Source organism: Vespula pensylvanica, chromosome 8, assembly GCF_014466175.1.
Source record: "Vespula pensylvanica isolate Volc-1 chromosome 8, ASM1446617v1, whole genome shotgun sequence".
NCBI classification, from domain to species: domain Eukaryota; kingdom Metazoa; phylum Arthropoda; class Insecta; order Hymenoptera; family Vespidae; genus Vespula; species Vespula pensylvanica.
The window spans coordinates 284,801-312,507 of record NC_057692.1 but is presented as its reverse complement, the minus strand read 5'-3'; the positions used below and the strand labels follow the sequence as shown (position 1 = coordinate 312,507).

The following is a 27,707-nucleotide window of genomic DNA, read 5'->3' as shown; positions in this document are numbered from 1 at the left end:
CGTGTGTGTGAAACTTGTGTCTTGTTTATCTATACATACAAAAGAATAACAAAGTCCGAGAAGATTTATAAAACGTACTAATATAATATTTATTGTTGCAATAAACATCGAAATAATATAATATCACCTCTGGCACAATCTCACGATGGCAAGACAACACGACGGAAGAAAGAAAACATGCCTAATATTTCGGCGTTCTGTTATGAATACTCTCTCTCCCTTCTTCTCTCTCTCTCCCCCTCTCTCTCACTCTCACTCTCTCTCTCTCTCTCTCTCTCCCTCCCTCTCTCTCTCTCTTTTCGACGACATTCCCACGGTACATTCTCAAAGTTGAAAATATTCCGTCGATCGAATAAGCGACAGATAAAGAAATAACATTTCTTGCGATTAGAATACGCTTATAACAAATAAGTCATCCCTTCTTGTTTTCTCTTTCTTCTTTTATATCGTCATATTTACGTCGTTTAAGTACGATATCGAGACGGCTCAATAAAAAAGAAAAAGAAATAGCTACGAGGAAACAACGAACATATCTTTCGTTCTATAGTTTGAAAGTAAATTACTACTGGAAGAGATTAGTTTCTTTTCGAAACCTCAAAGAGGATTTTGAAAAATTTGCGTGGCTGTGCTGTACGGCTGGAAAAAATAGTCAAAGATTTCTTTAGATTCGCAGTCTCTTCGTAGCGTTAACACGTTTATCCTTCGTAACATAGAAATAATATTAATAGTTATAAGTATTATAAAGATGATATAATAATATTATCAGTAATAATAATAAAATAATAATAATAAAATGGCTCATCGACGTAGCCGATCGTATACGAAAGAAAGATACGTCGGAACGGTGTCTTCTTTCGTAAATAAACGGCCAACGGGCGGAGGGGTGGGGCAGGGTGGGGGAAAGAAGGGCTTTGCTATAGCTATTATTTATAAAAATGTCATGGAGCAACGCTAACAATCATAACTAAAAAATTTTTTTTTCCTTCTTTTCCTTCATCGATATATTCGCACACGTACGCAATCATTCTCTTTCTATATCATTTCTGTTCCATGCATCGTCTCTTTCAATCATATACTACTCATACGCAAGCACACACACTCTTTCTCTCTCTCGCTCTCGCTCTCTCTCTCTCTCTCTCTCTCTCTCTCTTTATTCTAAAATTCTTGTTTACGTCTCATACGATTATACATTCTCGTATAAAAATAATGATATAAGTATATCTCTAATCGATAGAATCAATAATATTAATAATATTAACCTATATGCTGTCTGCGATAAATGTAACAAAATATAGTATTCAATAATAATATGCATTTTACAAGCGTATTTTGATCGTTGCTTTGATATCGGTATCGACAATACGTATGATTAAACGCAAAAACAATATAAATGTCGTGATCGTGATATTTTCTAATCTAATCTATCGGCTCTCTAACATTATAACGAACAACAAGAAAGCGTACGCGACGTGGATACACACACGAACGCGAACGCGCGATCTTACGATAAAATTGTAATATTCTCGTCTCCGCCAATGGCTTCTTTTTCACACTGGTATAAAATATAAACTATTGTATTCGTTCGGTTTGATGCGTAGCGATTTGATATTAAATCTTTTACCATACGCAACTTTGTTTGAATCCTGTGATTATTTAAAAATGGCGAATAATGAGCGTCAAAGGTAAATACGATTACATTGTTCCGGTTGTAGGACTCGGAAGAACTTCGGTCGTTCGATGTGTTAACGATAAAGCATTGGGACGATTAAAAGTGGGACGTTGTCTAAAAATATCATCAACAATGATAAAAAGTATGGATTAAAACTTTTACAAATAAAAAATAACATCAACGTTTTTAATAATATGATAGTAGAATGAATCCAAATAAAAAAGGTACATGATCATTTATTAAAAGAGTTCCTAATTAAAATATCGATGTCGACGTGAGAAATAGTTTGGTGTATATTAAAAATAAATTCGAGCACGTCGACTTGGTCGACGACTCGACACTATCTTCATCTTCCATTCGCGTCGATTCGCATTTGTGCGATATATTTTATAATAAAATAAACAAAATTTAAACTCTAAACCGCGAAGATACGATAATAAAATAAAATGGAAAAAATCTCATATAAATATACGTCATACGTATATGTAACATACATTGGTCCTCTTAAATCAATTTTGATTGATTTACACGTAGCGATATCGCTGCACGCAGCGAAGAATGATATGTTTCTATCTTAAATCGACGACTATCTTATAATCTAACCGGTTCTTCTTCGTCCATTCTCTCATGTAAGATCTTAATCTCGATTCGTGATTTTTACGCATGTACGGCGCAGCATACTTTTTTCTTATTCTAACAAGTAAGATGTTTAAAGTTTGAGGACATCTGAAAGATGCGAGATAAAAGGCGATCGAGGTATCCTCGATCCTTACGAAACTAGAGAATGAACCTCAACTCGTTCGGTATTTGCGCCAGCAGAGATCGATTAGCATTCTCCGAGTTCGTGGACAGCCGGATGGCTCTCCGGAGTACTTGGGTTGTCCTTCGGCCGAGTCTCCGCGCGCGTGCTATGTACACGTCGAAAGATTCAAATAGGTTCGGATCTTAGTTCCCACCTTCACGTGTTTCCACTTTCGTGAACGTGCGCGTGCGCATGCGCGTGCGTCGAATTGGCGAGAGGCGAATGGGCGAGATGCGGCGGTGACGAGGGTAGTTCGATAAGCGTCACGTCGTAACCGCTCGACGGTGCCTCCCCGGGATCGGTTGGATCGCTCGGCGAACCAGGATTGGTAGAATTTCGTTCGCTCACGGCATCTCCGTTCAATCTCGAATGACTCACCTCCAAGAGGAATAGATCTTCGTCCACGTAGAATCTGATCATGTCGTCATCAATTTTCGCCGTAATGCTGAAACAATTCAAAAATGGTCTCGCATGATGCAATCCATTCGTCGACTTGTTTTTCTTTTCTTTTTCTTTTCTCACTAGAGAAAGGTATATCGGGTATATCGCGGCTCGCTAAAGGGAGATATACATATAAACGTTTGTGTCGCATGACGATAGTCAAAATAGGAAACGGGGCTTTCCAGGAAGAATCGAGGATGTGAGATAGACGAGACACGTGATTTGTCGTAGGACAGAACATGCCAAAAGTTAGTTCGAGCCGATAACAGCCAGGCAAAGTTGCAGCTATATACAGAGGGCGAAGCTGATAAGCGAAAATAAGGAAACAGTAGCAAGGTGTATGTAGCGTCAGTGATAGAAAAAAAAAAAAGGAAGAAGAACATGGAAAAAGGGAGGCAAAAAAGTGCAGTGTTAGTAGTATATCCATGAAATTTCATGCCAAAGTGTGTGACGAGATAGATAACGAGAGCGCATTTGAATATCCTAAAGAAGGTTTCTAAAATCTCAGAGATCGATCGTTTTCGTTCCTTTCGCAATACAACGCGTAATAGCAGGAGAAAGACTACCAAACCGGAGAGTCAGGTAATGTCACCGTTATGGCATGCACTACGTAACGCGTGCATGCAAGTAAAGATGACACTCTACTAAACTTACCCCTTTGTGTTTTTGCGATAGAGGTTATTAATACTCGAGGATGCAATTTTGTACTTTGACTCAATCTGCAAAATAGAAAAAAGTAGAATATTAGAATTTTGATAGTGGTACGGATCTTCGTTCTTTCGTGCTCGTTTTTTACACTTTCTTTTCTTCCAGAGAGAGAGAGAAAGAGAGAGAGAGAGAGAGAGAGAGAGAGAGAGAGAGAAAGAGAGAAAGAAAAAGTAAATAGAAAAAGAGAGAACAAAGGCGGAACAAAAGAAGAAGAAATAGAAAAAGAGTAACGATCGGCCAACTAATTGCAAGGAAAACTGATGCCGATGCGGCCGATAAAGTTCGTTCGAAGGAACGCATAACGAAGAGAGAAAAATGCCGCGACCGGGCCGGGATAATGTCAATTGTTTTCCACTTTTTTCTTAAAAAACCGTTCGTTACAGTGCGCCTTACGTCGGGCACCGTTACGACGGTTCTCCTCGACGAGTCTTATTATCAAACCTTTCGTCGTTCGATCGCATCACATCTAGCATATACCGTTGTTACTGTTTTTCGCGTGTCTCGCACGCGATATTAATGGGGAATTTTTGGAAACAGTCAGGCATGCGCAATATTAATATTAATTAGCGACTGATACAGTGCAAACGGATTGATTAGGCCTTGATGGCTCAATAACATGCATGGATAATATTCGGTGAATCATCTTTCCTGAATACCCCGTGTGTGATGTTTGTATATGTGGGCGTGTATTTACGTAGACTAGTTAGTAATATTCGTCGAGGTAGAGCTTAACAACGAGCAAGACTCGTAATACGAGGTCGTTCGTCTCCTGTTAAATCGAGGAAACACGATAAAAGAAAGTTGCTCGCTAGGTGTGGATTTGGATAAAAAATAATTTGAACGATATCGAGGATGTTCGAAAGTGTGCGGTGTGTCGGTGTAGAAAAGATCTCTCGGTTCTTACAGCATTGAGTAGTCCTTGGACAGTCGGCGGCGTGACGTGGAGAGGCGTGTAGACGTCTTCGGATTCCTGACGAACGTAGAGCATGACACGTTCCTCGGCGTCGGCCGGACGCAAATGCGACGGCTGTTGTTGCAGGTGCAGGCGATTGCCGACGCTGGAGACTACGGTGCCGGCCAGTCCGGCCTGCTGTACACCCTGAAGCACCGAGCCTTGAAGTTCCTGCACCTGCATCAATAAGGAGTCCTTCTTGTCGTGTAGATTACTCAGATTGTCGGGCGGAAAGTGGTTGTGGAACTTCAAGGCGGGCAAGCTCGGTCTGCCGCAAGTAGGATACGGGCTGCTACCCCCAGCCTTCAATCCTCCGCCCTCACCGTTACTGAGTGACGAGGTGTCGGTGTCGCCACCGCCACCGCCGCCACCGCCTCCGTAGAAGCCCGACAACTCCATCGTCGAGAACTGTCGTCAAAAGAAGAAACAACATGACATTTTTCTCTTCCTTTTTTTTTATCTCTATCGCGACATTTATTATCGTGACAAATCCTTCCTACGAATCTCTCTCTCTCCCTCTCTCTCTCTCCCTCTCTCTCTCTCTCTCTCACTTTCTCTCTCGTTTTTTCTTCGAGTGTTCCGCGTATCATCGATATTTAAATGTGATACACTCATTCGCGAAGGCACGTTCATTATTTTACGATGCAAGAGTTGCGGTTAATTTTGTGGAGGATCGTGGCGAAGTCGAGAGCAGAGGATCGTGGCGTGTTTTTCTCGTTGCTTTGAAGATTTGTTCTTTTTTTGTATTTTTTTTTTTTTTGAATATTTTTTTTCTCATCACGGCACTGGTTAGTAATTTTGGTAAATTTTTAAGAGGGTGAGGGATGGGGGCACAGATGTTCTTTGAATTTTGTTTCTGTCGTTATTCATAGAATGGTAGAGATCGCACAGAGTTCCGTTCGTTGTATTTGGTGGAATACCTTGTCGATGGCATGTTCGGCCGGCGGTGAAAAGAGGACGGGTGGCTTGTGGAGATCGACCATCGAATAAAATTCGCTACGTTCCGTGACCGAGTGGTAAAGTTCGTCCAGTTTCTTCCTACCCGTAGCCGTCATCTTCCTTTTGGCCGCTCTTCTCTCCTCGTCGCGAGTCTTCCTTTCCGCTCCCTAAGAACATCGAAACGGATCTCGTTTTATTTTTATGTTTGGCACGACGAAACGGAGTTACGTTTTATCCGCCTACGAGAATTCATTACCTTATCGCAAAAGACTTTGATCTGACAATAACCGCGATGCGAGGGTGGCGTGTAAGTATGAGTGTGTGGCGGGGGTTCCTCGTATGTGTCTACTTGAATATGTAGCGGTAGACCCTTTACGCCCTTCTGACTGGAGAAGTCTGTGCTGAGACATTGCACGGCGACATTTATCTGAAAAAAATTTGTCAAATACATACGTATATTAACGATCAACAAAGTTTGACCGTACATACGGTAAAACGTAAAATGTATGCGCGCGCGTTTTTCATTTTGAATACCTTTGCCGAAGATTCCAAGGGATTCCAATAAACAGCAATCGCATTGTGCGCGACTTCCTCTATGCAACCCACCAAACCAACGCTGTTCTTCGTATCTGAAAGAATATAATCTATGAATGTAAATCTCTCTCTCTCTCTCTATATATATATAATATTTACATGAGATTAAGCTTAAAAACAGCAACGATCATAGGGTCCGACAAGTTATTTCGTTGCACTAAATAGAATTAATACAAAATTGTAGACAATCTGTCGTTTTTCTCCAAGTTTTTATGATAAGGAATTTGACAAGTGTTACGCAATCTTACCCCTTATCGACTCTTCCTTTTCCAGATAGCTTGCGCAAAAGACACGCTTTTATATCGAATAAATTATGATACGTGTTCGAACTGATAACGTTTGAAATAATCTTACCAGCGTCGAGAATACGTTGTTTTACGGAATGCTGTCTTCCATGCCAGAATTGCCACGCTTTGATCTCGTCCTCGGGACTCTTCTCCTCTCGGAACATCAACATAACCACGCTCTACGCAAAGAGATTATTATTATTATTATTATTACTATTGCTATTACTACTACTACTACTACTACTACTACTACTACTACTACTATTATTGTTGTTATTATTATTATTATTATACATTGCAATAATATCGAAAGTGTTTCTCCTCTGGAATAGGATTCTCGATGTCTCTCTCGTCGAATACTTTTTAAGAGGAAAAAACAAAAAAACGAATAAGTGCGTACGGGAGTCGTCGAACGATAAACGCTGATTTTACGCGCGAAAGAGAGAGAGAGAGAGAGAGAGAGAGAGAGAGAGAGAGAGAGAGAGAGAAAAGCACGTTCGAGCGAGCAAACGTGTGCGTGCCCATTGCTACTGGATTTTTCGTGTTTCGGGTGAACGAACGAAGAATTACACACGCCGGGAAAATATAGAGCAGGAGAGGAAGAGAGTGAGAGGGAAAAGGGAGAGTGGAGAGACAAAACGAGAAACGTATCGTTCGAGAATAAGTCGAGTTATACGCTTGCACTTACATCTTGATTTCTTATTAGCCATAGGGGGAGTAGAGTAGGGTAGAGGAGGGAGCGCAGCGTAGGTAGGTGTATACCGTTCGAGTCGCCACACGCCTTGGACGCTCGATTAGCAATTAACGAGGAAGTCGTAACTCGTTGGCGGCTAAAAAAAATCGCCACCTTTATCAGAATGGAAATTGCTAACGGTTGCACCGCACTGCCAATTAGAGCCGCGAGAACAAACGAGCTAGCTCGACTTCTTCGCTCTTCTTTTTGCTCCTCTCTTTCTCTTTCTCTTTCTCTTTCGAAAAGCTCCTCGAGCTCGAGCTCGAAAGCGTTGGGTTTTCTATCGCGCTGTAGGAGTCGACGATAATCGGACCTGATTCTGGGTACTTACGATATTTTTTTACTTTATTGCATATGTATTATTTTATTCGTATAGCGTGTTCGCGTGTTCGCTAAATCACGAATATTTTTTCAACGTGAGCAAAGATTAGAACGCACGACTTACCTTAACCGTTTGTCCCGCCTTAAGAAGCGGTTTGTCCGGATCCGGTACGTAGTCGAGAGTTATACCGTAGAATTGACCCTTATTGATGTACGTTATTCTGTCGTCCTCGCGTCGTTGAGACGTGCTGATGGGAGACTCCAGATGATACTTGAAACCGTACGCCGAGAAGCTGGAAGATAGGAAAAGTATAGGTATACGACTTTAGCGAAATTGCAAATAGCAGCGAACAGCGAGGATAAAGCCCGAGGAAGGATCATTCTCGTGCGAACTTTGCGATCCTTAAAATATCGCCTGGCTGAAAGAAATATAAAATCAGGAGCAAGGTCGGTGGTTAATTGGCAAGACATTCCCGTCTCTCTTTATACGCAGACATTCGTAAGCCCGCTCCTCTTGGCAAAGGTAAATACACCTTATAAAGCAATAAATATGCAAATCGACGTAGTTTCCCAGGTAGAGGCTCTTTTTCTCACTTTAATCGAGTTGTCTGGTCGAACGACGGAGAACTCGATTTAATCCTCGAAAGAGGACAATGGAACGAAGCGAACGTCTTCGTCGCCTCGCGTTAGGTTCGTCTTCGTGCAAAAGGACGCAACCGTGCGCGCGTCCGTTCGAGTTTCTTGGCTCGATAGTCAGATCGGTAGGCACGACTCTGTTATCTCTATCAGCGAGACGATAAATGGAGTAAGTTGGCTTCGAGTCTGCGTCTTCGATACCTATGTACCGTATACGTGCGCGCGTAGCCCAGGTGAACGGCCTGCGCGCGTCTACGCTCTTTGCTCCTGTTGCCTGGCACACCGCCTACTTGCCGTAGATACCTTATTATAACTTCTGTGTACGTTACGCGTAGATCGGTACAAACTACCGCTCTTCCTTCGACTCAGCTCCTACCGTTCTCTCCTCTTCTACTTTTATCCTTTTTAGGCACGACCGCGGAGTCCCTTCCTCCTCCTCTTTCGAACGAGTTAGGAGAGTCGGTCGTCGGGGCCCTACGCCTCTATTTCCCTTCACGATATCGCGAATGTCGCTTTCTACACCGTGTCACCCGATTTGAATCCGATCCTCGTTCCGTATCCTCTCCTTCGCAGACTCTTCCTAGCTCGTACGGAAGGAAGCTAGGAGAAGAAAGATCAGAAAAAAAAGTCGCACTTACATCTTTGGTATCTGTATCTTGTCGGCGTCGTTCTGTCTTCCGAAATCGTGCCAAGGCCTTGACCTCGGTGGATTCGGATTCGTGGTAGGATTGGTCGCACCTGCCGCGACGAGACCGCCACGCTGCACCTGTGCTTGCGCATGGCTCTGTTGTAGCTGCAGTTGCAGAGGTTGATGATGTATCACGGCTCCGCTCTCGAGAACGACCGCTGCGCCAGTTGCCGTTCCTCCGGGGCACAGCTCCGTATAGTCGAAGGACGACTGTACGACGCAACGAACGATATTAACGATAAGAAGGAGAAGAGAAAGAAACGATGCGTCGACGCGCTCGATAATCGAATCTGCGATATCGATAAACTAAAAAAGAAGCAAACTCTGGAGTGCTCGAGAGAGACGTACGCGATATAGGTGGATCCACTTTACGTACTTCCCTACGAGGTAAATCGTTGCGCTTACCGCGAGATAAAACGACGAGAAGGAAGAAAATGGCGCGGTGTGCGGTCTCGTAAAATCGACCGACGACCGCACGAAATCGTACGAGTTTACAACTGCGAACGACTAATAGATTGGTTCGGCGGACGCGTCGATTTCGCGTTACATCTTTATATCCAACGTTACTTTATCCCGTCGTGACTTATTCTTCTTACGTAAGGCGTAAGCGTGTTTGAAAATGTTAAGCAAAAAAAAAAAAAGAAGAAAATAAGAAAGAAGAGAACGAGAAAAAAGAAACGGAAGGAAAGAAAAAAAAAAACAAGAAAAGTATAATATATAACCGATATAACGATAATGTCGCCTATTATTTAATGCGCTCCTCGGGTAATGAGTCTATTACGCAAATGTAGGATACGCGTATGTAGAACAGAAACGCTATAAGTAAGGCGATACGCACGCCTTTTAGCTTTTGAATAGGTTTCGAGGATAGGAACAGGCGCTCGCGGTCGACTCCCTATGGCGGGAGCATTTTAGACTCGATTTCAGTACCTCCCGTGTTAGCGAAGCAGAACGAACGCGTGCTTTCTAATTCGTAATGTCGACTGTGATGCTAATGACTTACTCTCGGAGCGGAGTGCGCGGTTGGGTAGACGCGATTAACGCTTCCGGAAGTAGACGATTACTTACGACCGATACGCATGTAGGAATGACGAATTATCTATAGATCGGTCAAGAATTTCCGTCCGTCGATATGACGGAACGATTAAAATGATTATCGTCGATTGCGCAGGTAACGCGCATGCACGTTTCTACGAGGCGCGATCGTGCAAATTCAATTACGAATCGGTCGTCGAAGCGTCGCCTGTCCGCGCATTAATTAATCATACGATCGTATAAATTCTTTTTTTCTTCGTCCGTCGTCGACAAAGTGAATTGTTTATCGTAGAAAATTATATTTCCTTCTTTTTCTTTTTTTTTCCTTCTTCGACTAGGCAAAACTAATGACGAATGTTAATCGGACGTTTCACCGAAACGCGTAAATCTCGCATAAAGCAGCGATAAACGAGCGAGCGGTGCGAAGTAGCGACGGCGCGTCTTCGGAGATACGTCACCTGATGAAGGGCCGTAGGCGCGTGATGATCCTGCCTAGGCGTGACGGCGTCGGCACCGATTCCGGAGTCCGGACTCGGTAGATCGACGGTGAGAACTTTGCTGCTGCTCGAGGAGGAGCGTATCGCGTGCGTCGTGGCGTAAGAGCTGGGTACGACCTCGTATCTCGTGTAGGAGGCTGTGCTCGTCGACAACGAGGAGGAGCTCGAGGATGCGAGCGGTGGCAGAGCGTCGCCCGTCACGTAGACGGCTGTTGTTTCCTGATGAATGCCACTCGCATTCGCGGTGTTCGCCGCGCTCGTCCCGGACGTCGAGGTGTACGCGGTAGACTGCAATCGCGGGCTGCACGAGGTGTACGGGTCGTACGGACTTCCGTACTGTTGCACCTACAAAAAGGAAAGAATTTTCTTTGGTTCTTTGGCTACGAGTCTCGTAGACGAGTAGGATCCTTTATACCTGTAGCTGATGCTGATGATGGTGGTACATTCCCGGCGGCGTTGGACTGTCCGGTTGCGCCTGCTTGTGACGTTTGCTTGATTGTTGAGCTCCGCGCGAGGAACTGAGATCCTCGGGTTCCCTCTTAACTCCGGCGATGCCGGCGCTGGAGGAACCGTCGTGTCGGAGCGACTGCGGGCTCAACGGAAGCGGAAGGCCACCTTGGAGACTCTGACCAGGACTGTGAGACTGCTGGTTGTACTGGTGGAGGAAATGATGGAGCTCCCCACCTCCGGCGCCTTCGCCGCCTTCCATGCGATTTGCCGAGCCGGAACCGGAGCCAGGCGCCTCCTGCACCAGCAGCTTCTGGCCCATCACACCCCTTTAACAGTAAACAGGGGAATCGACCTTTAACTTCGTCGCGTACGATCGACGCTACGCTCTTCGCGCCGTCCGACGGGGATTGTCATCGATCCCATCGGCCTCTCCCTTTCTCTTCCTCTTACTACGCTCTAAGGGCACCTATCGAATTCCATCCCATACACTTAGTCACGTATATCGAGGCCAAGACTCTCTTTCTTTCTGCCTATCGACGATAACTTTGCCTCTCCGCAGAGATCTATTTCAGCCAAGGAATCGAACCGGTTTACTTCGCATTTTTTCTCCTTCTCTCTCTCTCTCTCTTTTCCCAATTAATTTCAGTATCGACGATGATCCCTGAGAGCCTAATATCGATAAGATTAAATCGGTTGGCACCGTGCACTTCGTTATCATCGACCGTCCAATAGCCTACATCGATCGATTTCATTGCACGGTCGATCGTTGTTTCGTACGTTCGATAAGAGAAAAATTTCACGGTGACAGGGGAGTCGTCTGTTGTCCGAGTTGGACAGACCAATTATAGCGTTACAAAGAAATTCTGTCGGCCTACTACGGCCTATCCTTCGTTCGACGATATAATTAGACGATATGTCGTTTCAGGTCAATCATCCGATATGTCTCCTTCGAGAGTGGACGGCGACAGGCCGACAAGGACGGCCAGCAGAACTCGGCGATCGCGTGAGATGGAATCAAGTTCATCGCCGCGAATTCAATGCTTTATTTTTATTTTATGTCACGCACTCTATCAAACACTTTTACGTTCCCTACAAAATTCCTGTCGCTTCTTTTTCTTTACCTTTTTCTTTTAACGAAATCGAAAAGCTCATTCAACGAGAATTTCTTTTAATATTCCTTCGGTACGTTGCAACATCCTTTCTAACGCATCTGCCAAGAGCAATGGCAATAAAATTTTCAACAAGGAAAAGCGGTAGAAACGCGACTCCCTGTAATCTAGCGGCGAAGAGAGAGCGAGCGAGAGAGAGAGAGAGAGAGAGAGAGAGAGAGAGAAAATCTCGCGCGGCATTATGCGAAGTAGTTAACATGTTATATTTAGCATGATAATACGTATCCACAGAGTACGAGGGAACCCTTATAAACTGCCAACGCTGTCGGTGCATGCGAGATCTTTCTTTTTTCTCATTCTTCCGTCCCATCTCACAGGGAAGATCGTTCTACTCCCCTCCACTCAAACTCTCTTTCTCTCTCTCTCTCGCTTTCGGCCTTGCAAACGTGTCGCGGCAACCTTCTCCAGGTTCCCCGAGCTTTTCTGTCTCTTTTTAACCCTCGGTCTATGAAGAGCTCGTCGCTCCTGTCCGTCGAACATCACCACCACCACCATCATCACCATCGGCAATGGCACCACCAGCACCGTGGCACCAACCCTACGGTCAGATGCTTCCGCACAATGGCTCTTTTTTTACACTTGATACCTGATCCCTGTCCTCTCTCTTTTTCTCTTTCCCGCTCCCTCCTCTGCCCCTTCTCTCTCCCTCTCTCTCTCTCTCTCTCTCTCTCTCTCTCTCTATCTCTTTGCGAGTTCCACTCGCCGACTCGTCTGGCCTCTTGGAGATCTCGACGAGGCTGTGTGTCGAAAAGGGTACGATATACGCAGGTGAGGAGAGGAAGGAGACTCGTACGAGGCCCGTCGACGCCATATCCCTGACGCACTTGTACCTCGAAGAAAGAAAACTCCCCGGTGTTCCCGAGTAATTTTTGCTCCATGTAGAATCGAGGAAGAACGAAGAGGGGGGAGAGAGAGAGAGAGAGAGAGAGAGAGAGAAGGAAATCCGTCATAGCCCGAGGTAGAGCGAGCTCATGAATTCGGCTTACGTGAAATGGATCCTAGGTCCCTCGCAATTCTTTTCGCGTACGAGTAATGCGATGCTAATCCCGAAGTACAGCCGGATGAAAGAAATGAATTTTCTTTCGCGAAGAGCTTACGAGCATCGAAGGATTTATCCTCGAACGATATCAAAATATTCGCCGACGAAACGAATGAATAAGAGAATAGGGGGAGAGAGGCTGAGGGAAAGAGAGAGAGAGAGGAATCGAGCGACGTGGTTGTTCGAGGTCGGTTGCGTCGAGACAAAGCTATGTCGAAGAAATAGAAACGCCGACGAGAGGGTACCGCGTCTCAGACGAACGGTGTAGGAGTAAGAAGTAGGAAGAAGAGAGAAGAGACAGCGATGTACGACCGGAAAAATGTTGGGTAGGTATAACTCGCGAGGTCATCGGTCGTACGTACCTTGAGGTTATTCGGCATCGACCTACGGTAAACAAAAAATGTGAATAGTTTAACGCACACACGCGTATACGTTTTGTGCGCGTTCGCATATTTCACGTTCTCGAGGAGAACCGTAAGACAATCGGCCTGGTATTTCCGTTTATTTTCTTTGAGCCTAACGTACCAGACTCGAGTTTGCTCGCTCGCAACAACGGCAAAGGTGGTAGGCTTATATATTGAAAATCGAGGCGAAAGAAACACATTTGTCAACTATTCTGGCTCATACAGAAGAGAAGAAGAAGAAGAAGAAGAAGAAGAAGAAGAAGATGTACATGTTTCGTTGAAGTTCATGAGTCAGGAGTCTATCGTAAGGAAAATGCCTGGAGAGTACGTTAATGGTGAGGAATAGCGTCGACGAGTGGACAAGATAGGCAGGCTGTGCCGCTCGCTGAGAGGTAGAAACACACGTGCGCATAGGCGAAGCTTCGAGGTCGCGAGGTCGCCGGCAGGGTCACGACAAGCACGGATATACGCGTACCTTCCTCCATCCTCTGGTTCCACGCACGCTCGCAACCTGCGGCGCTTGCGGTACGTCGCTTGCGGTACTAACAGGCTCCTCTCTCTCTCCCTCTCCCTCTCTCTCTCTCGTTTCTTCGTAGGATCCGTTCGCAACCGGAATCGGCATTTCTCAAACCGGAAATCAAGGTCCGTCGGTGTCTATCTTAGTCGCGTGTGTGCGTTTCGATATACTTGCGCGAGGATAGAAAGAGGTATGTACGCGCGCGCGCGTGTTATGATGTATGGCAAAACTCGAAAGACAGGTACCGATAATGTAGCGCATCCTAACAGCTTCTTGTTTCGGTCACTCCCTCGATTATTATTGTTCCTTTAGCTTCTCTTTTCTTACGCTTCTTCGTTGTCTCTGCTCGTTTACGAACGTCTAGGAACGTTTCTTTTATTTCCTCTTCGTCTCTTTTTTGACTTTACGAGCACGCACATTCTCGAAGCGCAAGCGCGCGCGCGCGCAAAGCAAGCGACGAGCACCTGTGCATATAGCACGTGCCTCTCGTCTTTTCGTCGACGGCGCGTACGCGACGTCGGTCAACGAGGCACGAACGAATTGAAATGCACGAAACGTGACCGACCACTTCTGCCACTTCTCACGATGCGTCCTCCTCTCTCCTCTCTTCCCTCGTAGTACCGCTTTTGTTCTAGGAATATTGCGCCGTTCTCGGAAGAATCCTTCGTTTCGACTTCTTGACCGTCATTTATATTTCCAAAAAGATATGCCTGGTCCCGCGTTATGACTTCTTTCGTGGCCCGTTTCTAAACTTATTCTCGTTAAATGTGGACTATGATTTTTATCTATGCTCGTGACTTATGCAAATGTACGCGTCGAACGTACAGGTCAAGAGTTCGTTGTTCTCCTACGTGGACGCGTGCGTTCACGTTGGGGTTGACATCCTTCGTCGACGTCGACGGAATACGTTCAATCGAGAACGGAATAAAAGGAAGGATGGAAGTCGTTCGATGAAGAGTCAAGCGGAGAGCCTAAAGGGAAGAAAGAAAAGAAGGAGCCGATGGTGGTGTATGTCAGCTCGGTGGAAGCATTACGAAGCTTTACAATCGTAAATTTAAATAAACGAGGACTGGTTCGCGCGGGTGCTACGTGTCGAGCATATACGCACAGCAGAGGAAGAAGAAGAAGAAGAAGAAGAAGAAGAAGAAGAAGAAGAAGAAGAAAAGGAGGAGGAAGATGAAAGCAGAGGTCGAAGAGCGAAAACGGAGCATGGTACTGATCGTCGTCGTGCTCGTCCTCGTGCTCGTCGTCGTGCTCGCTATCGTAGTCGTCGCAAACGCGAACGGCGCGTCTGGTTCTGGTTATTCAGGCCCGTTTCGTTTTACGACGTGACACCGGGTCTCCTCCGCTTTGCCGACTCGTCAGGTGGGTCAAAGGCCACGAGAGTAGGCACGCCACTCTTCTGCACGCGCGCTCTGTCCCTAACTAGATCTCCGCGTAACGATAACCGAGAAACGAAACGCGTAATAACGACGACTGGATCTCGTCATGACTCTACGATCATCCCCATCCCCGTTCTCCTTCTACTACATCTTTATTTTCTTTTTCGTTTTTTTTTTCCTTTCTACATAGGTAATGCCAACGCGTTGTACGTTGAAACGAATTAAGCTACTCTATCGACGAGTTCCGTGTTCGTTCTTGGATTACCACGGAGGTTGATTAGGTTGGACGAGTCGAAAAACACGGAAAAGGGGGAGAGAGAGAGAGAGAGGCTGAAGAGTCAGGACGGGTACCGAGGGATAACCACGTCAGAAATTATTTATCGCGAGCGTTCGCTTGGCCCTCGAGTAGATCTCCGTAGCAGAGAATAAGCAGGCAATGAAGCGCGCAATAAAAAGGCCGCGATGTCATCGAGCCGAGTTGATACTCGACCCCCCTTTAAGACTCGACTACTCGGAGGCAGGTTCCATTATGCGTACGCCTTTGAGCCCTCGGTCTTTTCGTCGACGTCTTCGCGCTCCGAAAGTAGGCTGTAAAAAGTGCCATTGTGCTACCATTGCCACCGCTTTAAATCGTGTCGTTTAAATTCTTCCTCGCGTAAGGTTAAGCGCGCTCGCTCGCTCACGCGTTACGTTACGTGCCGGGAAAGTTGTTACAATTTGTCCGATTAACCGATAAGATCTTCCGGGCTCTTTTAATGAGCGTCGATAAAGTTTCTTCAAGAAAAAATATCGCGCGATTTAATCCATAAAGCGCGAGCGTGACACCGGTTAAACGTTTAAATTATTCGACTTTATGTTATCTTCGAATTGCGTGTATGCGTCTACTACGTCCACCGCGTATAGTACCTACGTACGTCAAAAGTAACGATCGAACGATTATCCCGCGCAGAAAAATTTTCTCTCTACGGAATAGTCCTGTAACGCCGAGAAGAGAGGAAGAAACGCGCGTATCGTTGTAACGTACCCCGTACGTCTCGAATACCGTTTCTCAATACGCAATATGCAGCCAGATGTAATGGCACACTTTGTCCGAGAGAGAGAGACGGAGAATAGTCGAATAGAAAGGACCGACAAAGGCACCTTCCCAAACGAGCAATACTTAATTACTCGATGTCGTTAACGAGTGCTACGTGCATTGCCTATTCGTTGATCCTATTAATTATCGGATTCTTATTTTCGTTTAGGGTATTGCATACGAACACGAAATTGCGATATGCTCAGACTCGTTAATTACATAACGCGACGCATATCCCGATAAATTACATTATCGATCGACCGCGAGGCGATCTTCCATCTCTTTTCTTTCTATTCGCGAATGGGTGGGTAAGCACGAGCGCGTTATGCCTATGTATATTTATGTACAATCGCACGATAACCACCAATGACATCTATCTGACTTCTGTGCCCGTGATTATATTTTCTTTTCGAACGAAATACGATTGATTCTATCGGCTTTTCGACGTTCCTCTTCATCGAGAAAATCATTCGAGATATAACGATATCTGGAACGAACTCCACCCTGTTGAGAATACGAGAAATGACAAAGATAGATGGATAGATGGATAGATAGATAAAGAGAGAGAGAGAGAGAGAGAGAGAAAGAGAGGAAGAAAAAGAATATCGGCTTATTCTTCGGTTTACTCGACGTTAACTCGCGTTCTCTGCATTTGGAAGGCGGATATCGCGGTTGTCACTTATGCGCACGGGCGTTTAGATTAAAGCAAGCGATCATGGAGTACTGGGAGCTCGGCTTTACTGCCGGCGGCTTGCTGTGAAACCGTACGCCGATTCGTGGCTTTGCACCATCATCGTACAACCCCGTGGCGAGTCTTAAGTGACTCGACTGTGTAAGAGTCGTCTACTTCGACTTATCTCCCCTCTTTCGTTCGATGTTTACGACGCGCGCCGTCTCCTCCTGTTCCACGAGCGAGATTTCGACTCGTTCCAACGTTCGCAAAAATCCAATGGATCCCTAATTAGAACGTTTTTGGCTGAACGCTCGTCGATTAGTCCGCGCCTAGCAGATCTCTTCCCTTCTTACGTTTATCGAATCGAAGATACTTCGATCGAACGATAAGATTTGTTCACATTTTTAAATTCCTTGGCGCGATTCTCTTTTACAAGCGGTTCTCCGAGTAGTTGCGTAACCACGACGCAGAATCCAGCGAGTTCTCGTCGCGAAGCAGGCAAACCATCGTAGCACGGTAGTTTACAATCCTGTGCGAGGACTCGTCGTAGAGTAAGCGTATTTATCGGCGGTCCTGCTCGTTGCTATCCGGAAGACATCGGTGGGGATAAAGAAAAAGTTTTAAACCTTTTCTACGATCGCGAGGGATAGTCATTTTTCTAACGACTCTCGGTGCTTCGACATCGATTAACTCGATCTTTATTTACTTTCTCCGCTTCAGCCAGAAAGATTCTTTCATCTTTTTCTTCGTTTCTCGTTTCATTCTCGTCTGGTGAAATTTGGGGTCGTATAAGATAACGAGGACGGTCGTAAGGACCGTTCGTTTTTCTTTTCGCAAGATCCCTGGAACAGGGCGCAATGAAATTGGATTAAAGTCCTGCCCTCGGATCAACTTTTTTTTCGCTATCTCTCTCTCCTTTTCTCTCTAGTTTTCTCTTTAACCTTTATCGATGCAACGGAGACGAGGTTTAACGATCTACCGCTGTACAAATTGTCGAGATGTTATCGCGCTCTTTCTCCTTCTCTCTCTCTTTCTCTCTCTCTCTCTCTCTCTCTACACTTCGGCAAAGGAGAGGTAGATGCGAGGGAAGATTAGGGTGGCATCTCTCCCCATTGCGAGGTCGCTCGGAAGGACTATTCCGCTTTTACTCGGCTACCATCCCGAAGCACCAAGCGATAGAGAGAGAGAGAGAGAGAGAGAGGAAAAAAGTAGACAGCAGGATTCGTACGTTGCAGGATTCTCAACAGTAAATTACAAAATATGCTAAGCGGCTGATATAAATCAAAAGTGGGATACATAGTGGCTCCTCGAAAGGGGTATATAACGGGGTCCTATCGACCCCATGAAACTTTGAATTCCATGGCTGCTAGGGCTTAGACGCGTTCTACCTACGTTCGTCGCGCGAACCCAAAATACAAGGGCAAGAGAGACACCCCTGAGGAATATCGGTAAGGAGGGACCATGCGCGCCAGTCTCACGAAACCTGCACCATCGTTTGATGCAGTTTGCAAACCGAGCAAATGTACCGGAAGGCTTCGGCGCGCGATATAAATAGCCTATCGTTCTCGAGAGATTTATATCTTCGCGACGGTGAATTATTCTGAAATCGTTCGGGCCGCGTCCTCCATCGAATTTCCATTATCGTTAACGGGGTGCGAGATTTTTACGAGACGCTTGTTAGCGAGAGGAAATAGCACGGGCCGCCGCTATCTTTCATGGATTCAGGCAAAGTCTCGCAAAGTCTTTGCATTCGTAGGAAGAGAAATAAAATCGTTGAATCCTAACGCGGGATAAGTAGCAAATATACTCGGTACGCGTTCTCGCCGCTAAATAACTCTCGCGTGGATAAATCTTCGCGGTACTATTTCCTCGTTTGCACGGTCCCCGTTATTAATCGCGCTTCCTTCCACTCGGCGCGACCGGTAATTAACGTCAGCACGAGTTGAATCGCACTGGGTGTGTTTTTAACGTCACTTACGCACCGACTATCGCGAGATCTACGCTAATCGAGTTCTACCGATGGTGCCTCGGTATGCGAGCCGACGACACGCGCGTTCGCACCTACGTGTTACTCGCGTTTACACAGGCGCGCGTGCCTCCGACTCTCCTTTCCCACGTTGTCCCTATGTCCCACGTCGGTTCTCCTCCGTGTGGCGAATCTCCGAGGTGTAGTGTTTGAGGGAAACGAATGAAATAAAATAAGAGAGAAACTTACGTGGACCAAAGCTCGTGCGTCGGGGGTAGCTTGACGTCGGTGGTCGCCTTTTCCGGTAGCTTGTAATACTCGTAGACGTAGGACGCGGCCGGGTCGTCGCCATGGCTGGCGACGGTCGAGACCTGATGCTGCTGTTGAAGATTTAGCATCGCCGCGGTCGCAACGGAGAGCGGATGCTCGCAGTAGGCGCGCCAGTCGCCCTCCATACCCTGCACCTGCACCTGCACCGCAGTGACTCTCTTGTGAACTTCCGGATCGGTCTCCTCGCTGGCGCTCTGAAGGGACTGGGCAGCAGCCTGGGCCGCAGCCTGAGCCGCAGCCTGAGCCGCGGCAGCCTCCTCCGCCGCTAATTCTTCCTCCTCCTCTTGACTCTCTCGTTGCGGCACGTAGCCTTGCTGTTGTTGCTGTTGTTGCTGGGACTCGTCGCCAACCGAGACGCTGCCGTTCGTCTCTTCTTCGCTGCGACTTCGTCGTCTGTCGTTGCAAACAGAAAAAGCACGATATTTGTTGAAAATTTCCACCGGGCTTTATCCCAAACGTTGAAATATCTTTCAGATACGCGTCTTTGCGTTTTCTAATAATCCCGGGAACTAGAATCGCGTTGGATCGAACCGCGAGGTCTACGAAAGGCTAAGCCGATCATTTAGAAAGACGCCTTTTGCGAAGGTCGCAGACTCCGAACGTCGCCGCTCGACCGAACAAGCGGGAAGGAGAGAAAGACGTAGAAAAATGTAAAGGAACCGTTCGGATGGTAGCAGCAAACCGGCCGTGCTGGTAACGCGATAAATTACTCTCAGACTCATCGAATTTATCAATTAACGACGATCTTCCACGCGCAACGATGATTCCTCAATTTAGCAATGACCACCAACGATGGAAGTCGTCGGTGTCCTCTTCTCGCGCCTATACTCCTCGGTCGATAATTTATCGTCGACCTATACATCACGATATCTAATCGCCTCTTCTTCTACCCCATTCCCCTCCCCTCGAGACCCCTCTTCTTATCTTTGACTCGCAATACCCGAGCCATGATTTTCACTGCAAGCGCATCGAGACGTCCGGATATTTGTCACCGCTTCTTACTTTCCATCGGAGTAATATCTTCCGGCTATAGGGGGGGGGGGGTAACCATCTACGATGATGCGATTCATGAGGGTATTTAAAAAAGCAAAAAAGAGAAAGAGAGAATTATCTGTTGGTAGTACAAATACAATCTCGGTGAACGATTCTTACGCTGCCACTGGTATAGGCAGATGCCTCTGCCGTCCTCGGGAGGAAGCGAGAGAGCGAGGAGGAAGACGATGGACGGGAGAAAGAAAGAGAGGGCAATATATATACACGTACGAAGATTAATTATTATAAACCCCTGCCTTTTGCCTACAGTCATCAATTTATACTCTCTTCTCTTCTCTTCTCTTCTCTTCTCTTCTCTTCTCCGTCGTACGTACGTACGTACGCGCGTACGTACCTACGTAGATCCCAATTCCATTCCCAATTCCCGACCCTGCGCGATGGAATAAAGGTTCGTCCTCTCTAATTTATGCATGTAAAATCAATCTCTTGCTCTCTCGCTTTCTCTCCTACCCCTACCCTATCTTCGTTCTCTCGTGCGTACGCCACGCTCTCTTATTTCTTATTCGGTCGCACCTGGATAACCGTCGACTTCCGAAAGAGCGAAAGAGAGGAGCGAGAGAAAGAGAGAAGCAGCCATCCTGATAATGAGGGACCGAGTTATCCTGTGCAAATATTTTCCTTGACGACTGTTTGCACAGGCACTAGATCCCTCTCTTATTCTCTATCGAGTCTATCTATCGTCCCTTCGCCGGGTCCTCGAATTCGCGCGAGTAATTCGTACGGAATAGATCGTTTCCCGTTCCGAACGATATCCGAATCCGGCGATCTAGTTTAAACAATGATTCTCATTCGTGATCACGACGGCGAGAATTTTATTCGCGATGGAAGCGTGTAAACAATAATTTAGACCTGCGCCCGGTATCCTATCGGTCGCATGCGCTACCTTTTTTCCCTCTACCTTCGTTCGATTCTCCAACGGCGGTAGCTTATTATCCGAGGAAGGAATTTCGCGACAACGCAAAAATGACATAGCTCGTGATCTCGCGAATTTTCAGCTCGTGTATCGAGATCGATGTCGGTGTCACCGTAGCGCCGAATAAGCTTTCGCGTTCCTCGGTTCGCTATCTCGAAGCAGGGAGGAAGGGAGAGAATCGAATAAAGAAGCAGGACGTGCAAGTTTTTCTCGGTGCGTTCCACGAAGATTTTCGACGATGCGCGGCGCGTCCTCCCTTTGAGTCGCGAAGGACGAAGAAAACACGGCGCGCTGGTGCTAGCTGCTGCGAACTGCACCGATCTACCGTCGCTTCGAGCGGTTCATCGCTTCGATGAGCGGAGAAAAACGCGAGCGTGGAGGGCACTCGAAGAACTCGCGCTTCGACGAACGAATTTCGGAATAATGCGAGCACGTAGAAGCGCCTACGTGCTCGGAATATACTCGCGTCGCCTGCTATCGGGAAAAAAGCCCTACACACGCACACGCGTGTGCGTGCGTATATATGTATATATACATGCATACTGCACACGTACACGCGCGCGCGAAGCGGCCTGGGGTTGTTTTCTTCCTTTTCTCTCTTTTTATCTCCTTTTCTCTCGACGACGCGAGAGAGACCGAACGAATCTGACTCTCTTTCGGTCTATACCGTTCAAAGAGAAATTTTAAGGGTGATCCGTGCAGCCTGCCGGATACATATGCAAATTCGAAGAACCCTCAGCGAGAGACATCACCTGCGCATCCGGTTTTCGAACTCTTCTTTGATCTTCCTTCTCTCGCGACGACTTGCTCTCAGACACCGGAGACGAGGGAAGCTTCGAGAGGCGTTCGATCGATTTTTCCTACTTTACTTCTTCCTTTTCATTTCTACGCCGTTTAGACGCGAGCGAAAACGTTCCTCCATCGATTTTGATTACAATTATATCGTACTAAGCGCCCTTCCACCGTCTGTCAGTCGATATTTCTCTTCGCAAATCCTGCGAGTTCATGCTCGTTCACGTTTTCTAAAGAACTCGAGAGAATCTATCCATTATAATTCCCGACATTCACGGCTCACCGACTTGCGCCGTTTTTAGAAGCTCGATAAAGTAGCTTATAGCAGATGTCGAGTTCGACGCGCGTATTTAGAACTTTAATCGGTCTTAACGATCATTGAAAGAAGAAGAAAAAGAATCGGCATAATGAAAAAAAGTTAGCTGGTAGACGACCGTTCCGTCAGACGATCGCGAGGAATGTAGCGCGTAACGCACGTAAGACGGCCGAAGATAGTCGAATGAGAAAAGAAGGCTGTACTTTAGAGTCCTCCCATATATGCAGATGTATAGCGTATGCGCGCGCGTAAACTCCATTCGCACTCGCGTATGCACCTACCTCAATACGTAAATGTTGCAGGTAGGTAGAACGCATAAAGAGCAAGGAGAGGAAGAGAGAGTCGCTTAATATTCCGTGGGAGTATCGTCCACGCGACTCGAGAACCCACCCTGTTTGCTCCCTCTCGCGCATTTCAATAAAGTCGCCTCCGCGCGCTTCTCAACGTTGGCAGCCGTTGCTTTACGATCGCGACTATTCACGACGATATTAAATACCATTCTCTCTCGCTGCTATCGTTCGATATATTTTTCAAATTCGATATCATTTTTTTTTTTTCGTATATGCGACGGACGAAGCGTCGATGCGATTTTCGCAAGTTGCGCGGCTTCTTTTCCAACATCGTGGACGCGTGAACCTTCCTCGGTGATATATGGAGTGGAAAACGTCGCGGATAACGTATGCTCCGCTTTATTTTGATAACTATCTCGATCCGATGTCATCTAAGTCCGGTCACACGTCCTCGTCGTTTGCCGGAGTGACGCTCGGCGCGACTCGCATACTAATTTTACAGGTTAAATTTATGTTCCTGGTTTACCGACAGTCCGTATCTATGATACACACACACATATATATATATATGAAATCTGGAGATTAATCGAGCTGAATCGAGGGAAATATTCTTTGGCAAAGGAGATGTAAATCGTAGCAACGATCGCGCATTATTTTCCCACAGCTTCGTATAATAACGGAGACGATATTAATAACGCAAGGAAGAGGAGTAATTAAACGGTAAAATATAAGAGAAAAAGATGGCTAAAGAGAAAAAAAAATATATAAGAAAATCTCGTAATCGAGGAACTAATACTTCCGTATAATTAGTCGATCCCAGGGAAGAGTATCGAGATCGATAACGGAATTTATGTTCGTGGATTAAGTCATTCGTAGGTTAATCGACAGGAGGAAAATCATCGACAAGAGATCGGACGAGAGAGAGAGAAAGAGAGAGAGAGCTAGGAAGTTTCTGAACGTCGTTTAAAGCTTCGATCGAGCGAAGGAGTACATACGTCGACTCGATTAATTTCAATCGTCGGATCTAGGAAGGAAAGAGGGGGGAGCGAAAGAGAAAGAGAGAGAGAGAGAGAAAGAGAGGGAACTTTAATTACATTAATTTCCGCGTGCACGGTTGGAAAATAGTACGGTCAGCGAGATAGGCGTCTTCGTTATCGCGTAATTTTATTAAAGAAATGGTTCCGCCTTTGCTCTCTCTCTCTCTCTCTCTCTCTCTCTCGCTCTCTCTCTCTCCCGCCTTCTATCTTTCTCGGCAAGGACTCGTTTTTTTCGGACGAGCGACGCTGTTCGAAGACTTCAGGATCGTTATTCCTCTGGTCTCTATCCGAGTAACCGGTCACTTCCGGCGGCAAGCTCGAGGCATCGAGACTAAGTACGAGCAACTTAAGAAGAATAAAAAAAAAGAGAAGGAAGGCAAAATGTCTCCCTCTCTTCCTCCTTTCCTCTTCGAGTCGGCGATTTAATACGTGGGCTGGGGATGCGTGCACCTCCTGATATGGATGCGAGACACGCGAGTTTGAGTCTGTGCTCCCATAATACTCTTTTACGGCAGCTTTCGCTGATATTTTTTTGCTCTTATACTTTTTCTTTCTATTTTTTTTTTTTTATTATCTTTTCCCCTCTCTCTTTCTCTTTTTCTTTCCGTCTCTACCACGAAGCCTTCTTCTTGCATGGAATCAGAGTATTAGTGCTCGATATCGTGACAATGTGCTCTTTCGCCGCCCTTGTCTCGTTCTCGTTTTCGTTCTGTTTCCTTCTCTCTCTCTCTCTCTCTCTCTCTCTCTCTCTCTCTTTTTTGGAAGCGTAATGCGCGTTTCAGCGCGCACGTTGTCCGTCATCAAACCGTAGAGTTGAGAGAGACAGAGAGAGACAGAGAGAGAGAGAGAGAAAAACGAAACGAGCGAGGGGTACCCCAGGAGTGACTTTGATGGATGGATGATCCCCGTCAACCCTTTCAATCCTTTCTCCCCATTTTTTTTCTCGAACACAAGTATACACACGCCGGTGCGGGGTATTTGCTTTTTATTTTTCACAGATAAAACGCTGTATCCGACAGGTCATTCTCTCACGGTCGCTACGACGACGATGCCGAGATCGTAATCGATATGAATTTTTTCTCGAGCGAGTGTTAATTTAGATTAAAGTTTGAGAGGGAGAGAGAAAGGTAACGAAAAAGTAACGGCACGTTCTCGAGCGACAAACTAGTTGAACGTTTCGTCGAGCAGTGCGCACGTGCGTTCAGCTGTTGCGAAGAAAGCGACTCGCAAGAAACTCGCTCTATCGTTATCTCGTCGGGATAAAACGTTAGAAAAATCGACTCCTTCGGAGTCTATTCTGAATCCTTCGGAGCGAGCGTGTGCACGCGCGCGTGCCTCCCCGTTATGGTTTTCTCTGAGATTTTTTTCCGAGAGCGTACGCAAGGCTACCGGATTAGGCGAGTCGCGGTTAAACGAAGTAAGGTGCTCGTTATCTGTCTTTCGACGGAGGGCGCGTACTCCCTTCTATCTCTCCTCGAGCTCTCTTTTTTTAAGTCATATCCGACGAGCGTGCTCTATCTCTCCAACGTTTTCGAGCGTCGAGCGAAGAGGAAAAGGTAGGATCGGAGGGCTGGAGGAGAAGGAGGAGAGGAAAGGGATACGAACGTGACTATCCACCGTAACGGCTGATAGGATAAGCAACGCCACGTACTCACTTCCTACATAGCTTTAAAATTACTCGGACAGGACGAGAACAATTAGCATTCGCCTATGTATCGCTGCGGGGTTGAAGGAGGTGCCGAAGAAGGCAGAAAGGAAAAAAAAAGAAAGAAAGAAAGAAAAGCGATAGCGCAAATCGCTCGGGCGATTTCCCTCGCGTACACGGCAATGCCCTAAAACGGTTAATAGATAGTCCGAGGAAGTTTCCATCCGCTTCTTTCGCCGTTCGGCTAATCTCGATCGGCCAGAAACGAACGCGTTAAAATTTAACGTCGTTAAATATATTACGAGCTTAGAGATAAATATCGGTATCGTACTGGTATCGAAAAGCGTTCGATCTTTATTTCTTTTAATTATATCTTTATTCCAGCGAAATATTTTGTCATCGTTTCTTCTTCATCTCTCAATACGATTATCGAAAAAGGAAGGAATTACGTCGATACTTTTCGTAGACGCTGTAACTCATCCGATGAGGCAACCTTTTTCGCTCGTCCAACGCGATGGGAAGCCAGTAAAAATTCTTCGAGGTACGAGGCGAATCGACTGCGTTAAGGAATTCAGGAAGAATACCGGTGGTGGAGTTAAACGGTCGTTTATAAGCGCGAAAGCTGCGTAATATCCGAGTCGATGACTTACAAGAAATATTAAGAGCTCGCGCATCTTCGCTCGAAGATATCGTCGGCGTTGAATATTAATCGATCGCCTCGGAGGATCTCCAGAGATAATATACCTTCCTTTCGCGCGAGACTACGAAAGGAGATAGAAGACGACGTCTCGTCTTTCCGTTTTCACAATGGCGCGCGATCGCGAAGAGAGCGTAACCCTTTTATTCGGATCGCGAGTTCTTTCGTCCCGAGTGCTGACTTTTCGCGCGCGCTAAAGTGTGCCGTAACCGGGAAATAATGGGATGGGATTTCGTTCGACGCGCGCGGGACGTCCCGCTGCGTAGCCACCGAAAATTATTCTCTCTCTCTCTCGCTTGCGTTCTCGTATACACGGAGGTGCTGGACCGAGGAAGAGGCAGGGAAAAGGGACGTGGAAGAAAGAAGAGAGGGAAGGATCGAGTCGAAGCAAAGGACTCGCAAGAGCGAGAGGTATAAAAAGAAGGAGAGAGGAAACTGTATCGATATGAAACGCGCGCGCCCATACGAGAGAAAGAGAGAGGGACGACCGACTCTCTCTCTCTCTCGGAAGAGAGAAGTAACTCTATATTATTATCCTCTTTCACACCTCCCTGCACCTCTATGCGCTTCTCGAGAGCCTCGGTACAATCAACAAGAAGCACCTATTGTCTCTCATTGTGATGTCTCGCGCGTGGATGCAAACTCAGCCGAGAGAGAGAGAGAGAGAGAGAGAGAGAGGGAACGCGTGAAAGAGGAGGCCGCGCTCGTTCCTTCGCTCGAGACCTAATTAGCGAATCTGTACGTCTGGAATTCGTGGTACATCGTCGGCTTAAACAACGGATCGTTGAACCCAACGACGAGAGAGAGTCTTCGAAATTATTATGGATTCGGTGCGTTAGTTTTCATCGATTCGCAAAGCGTGCCGATTACGATGCGAAGAAATCGTCGAAACGCCCGAAGAAAAGTAATAAAGACCGAGAAACGCGCGTGGTATTCCTTTCCTATTCGATACGTTTAATATGGATCGTTGTATGGATTTTCCGAAGCGTTTCTCGAACTACCGGTTGCATCATCGGTTGCGATCTTTCTCTCTATTAAATAATTCAGCGAGGGAAGCTGAATCGAGCGTCGCTCTCGAGAGCAAACTCATGGAAAAATGCTACGAGCACGGTTGCGCGTGCCTTCGAGCGATTCGATGCGTGACATTGCTCGTTTAAGATCACGAGCTATGTAAATACGTAAACGGCCGTAGCTACGCGCGCGTTCAATCTCTCTTTCCTCCTTTCTTCGTTTTTTTTTTTTTATCTTAGAACGTTCCTGGATTCGTGTCGTTGTCCTGAAAAATCGATGAAACCCGAAACGAATCGACGAAGCGGGTCACCCGTCGGAACGACGTTAAGATTAAGTTGTAAATCGTAAGTCCGTCGTTCCTTCCGCCAAGACCTCCTCGCCTTGGATCGGCCAAAGTCGTCGGTTCTCGGTTAGAACACTTTCGATGGGGATCGAACGGTGACATTTGAAATTCGAATGAAGCGACCAGGTGCGTGGTGTCAAACGCGGAACGATCGAATTTGTCCGATGGGTGTCGGTTTATCTCGAATCTTTCTTTATCTTCGCTATCGTTGAAATCGTGAGAAAACGATAGGACTTTCGACGTTTAACTTATTACATTTACTACGTCTTCGTCGTCGTCGTCGTCGTCGTCGTCGTTAACCCA

At 46.4% G+C, this 27,707-nt stretch overlaps 1 protein-coding gene across 2 annotated transcripts in view; it reads right to left on the bottom strand.

Annotated features, from left to right (window-relative positions):
- Positions 1-64: 64 nt before the first annotated feature.
- LOC122631260 (protein grainyhead) overlaps positions 65-27,707 on the bottom strand; it is a 59,250-nt gene continuing 31,607 nt past the window's right edge. Inside the window, exons 3-14 of one of the 2 annotated variants that reach the window (XM_043816718.1) lie at positions 19,227-19,700; positions 10,718-11,078; positions 10,264-10,647; positions 8,721-8,980; positions 7,571-7,739; positions 6,460-6,571; positions 6,046-6,140; positions 5,768-5,938; positions 5,493-5,678; positions 4,525-4,980; positions 3,567-3,631; positions 65-2,916 (exon numbers count right to left, since the gene is read on the bottom strand). In XM_043816718.1, coding sequence (XP_043672653.1) covers positions 2,628-2,916; positions 3,567-3,631; positions 4,525-4,980; positions 5,493-5,678; positions 5,768-5,938; positions 6,046-6,140; positions 6,460-6,571; positions 7,571-7,739; positions 8,721-8,980; positions 10,264-10,647; positions 10,718-11,078; positions 19,227-19,700 — 3,022 coding nt within the window. In that variant the 3' untranslated portion in view covers positions 65-2,627. The remainder of the gene's footprint in view (positions 2,917-3,566; positions 3,632-4,524; positions 4,981-5,492; positions 5,679-5,767; positions 5,939-6,045; positions 6,141-6,459; positions 6,572-7,570; positions 7,740-8,720; positions 8,981-10,263; positions 10,648-10,717; positions 11,079-19,226; positions 19,701-27,707) is intronic. The other variant, XM_043816719.1, reaches the window with a different exon arrangement.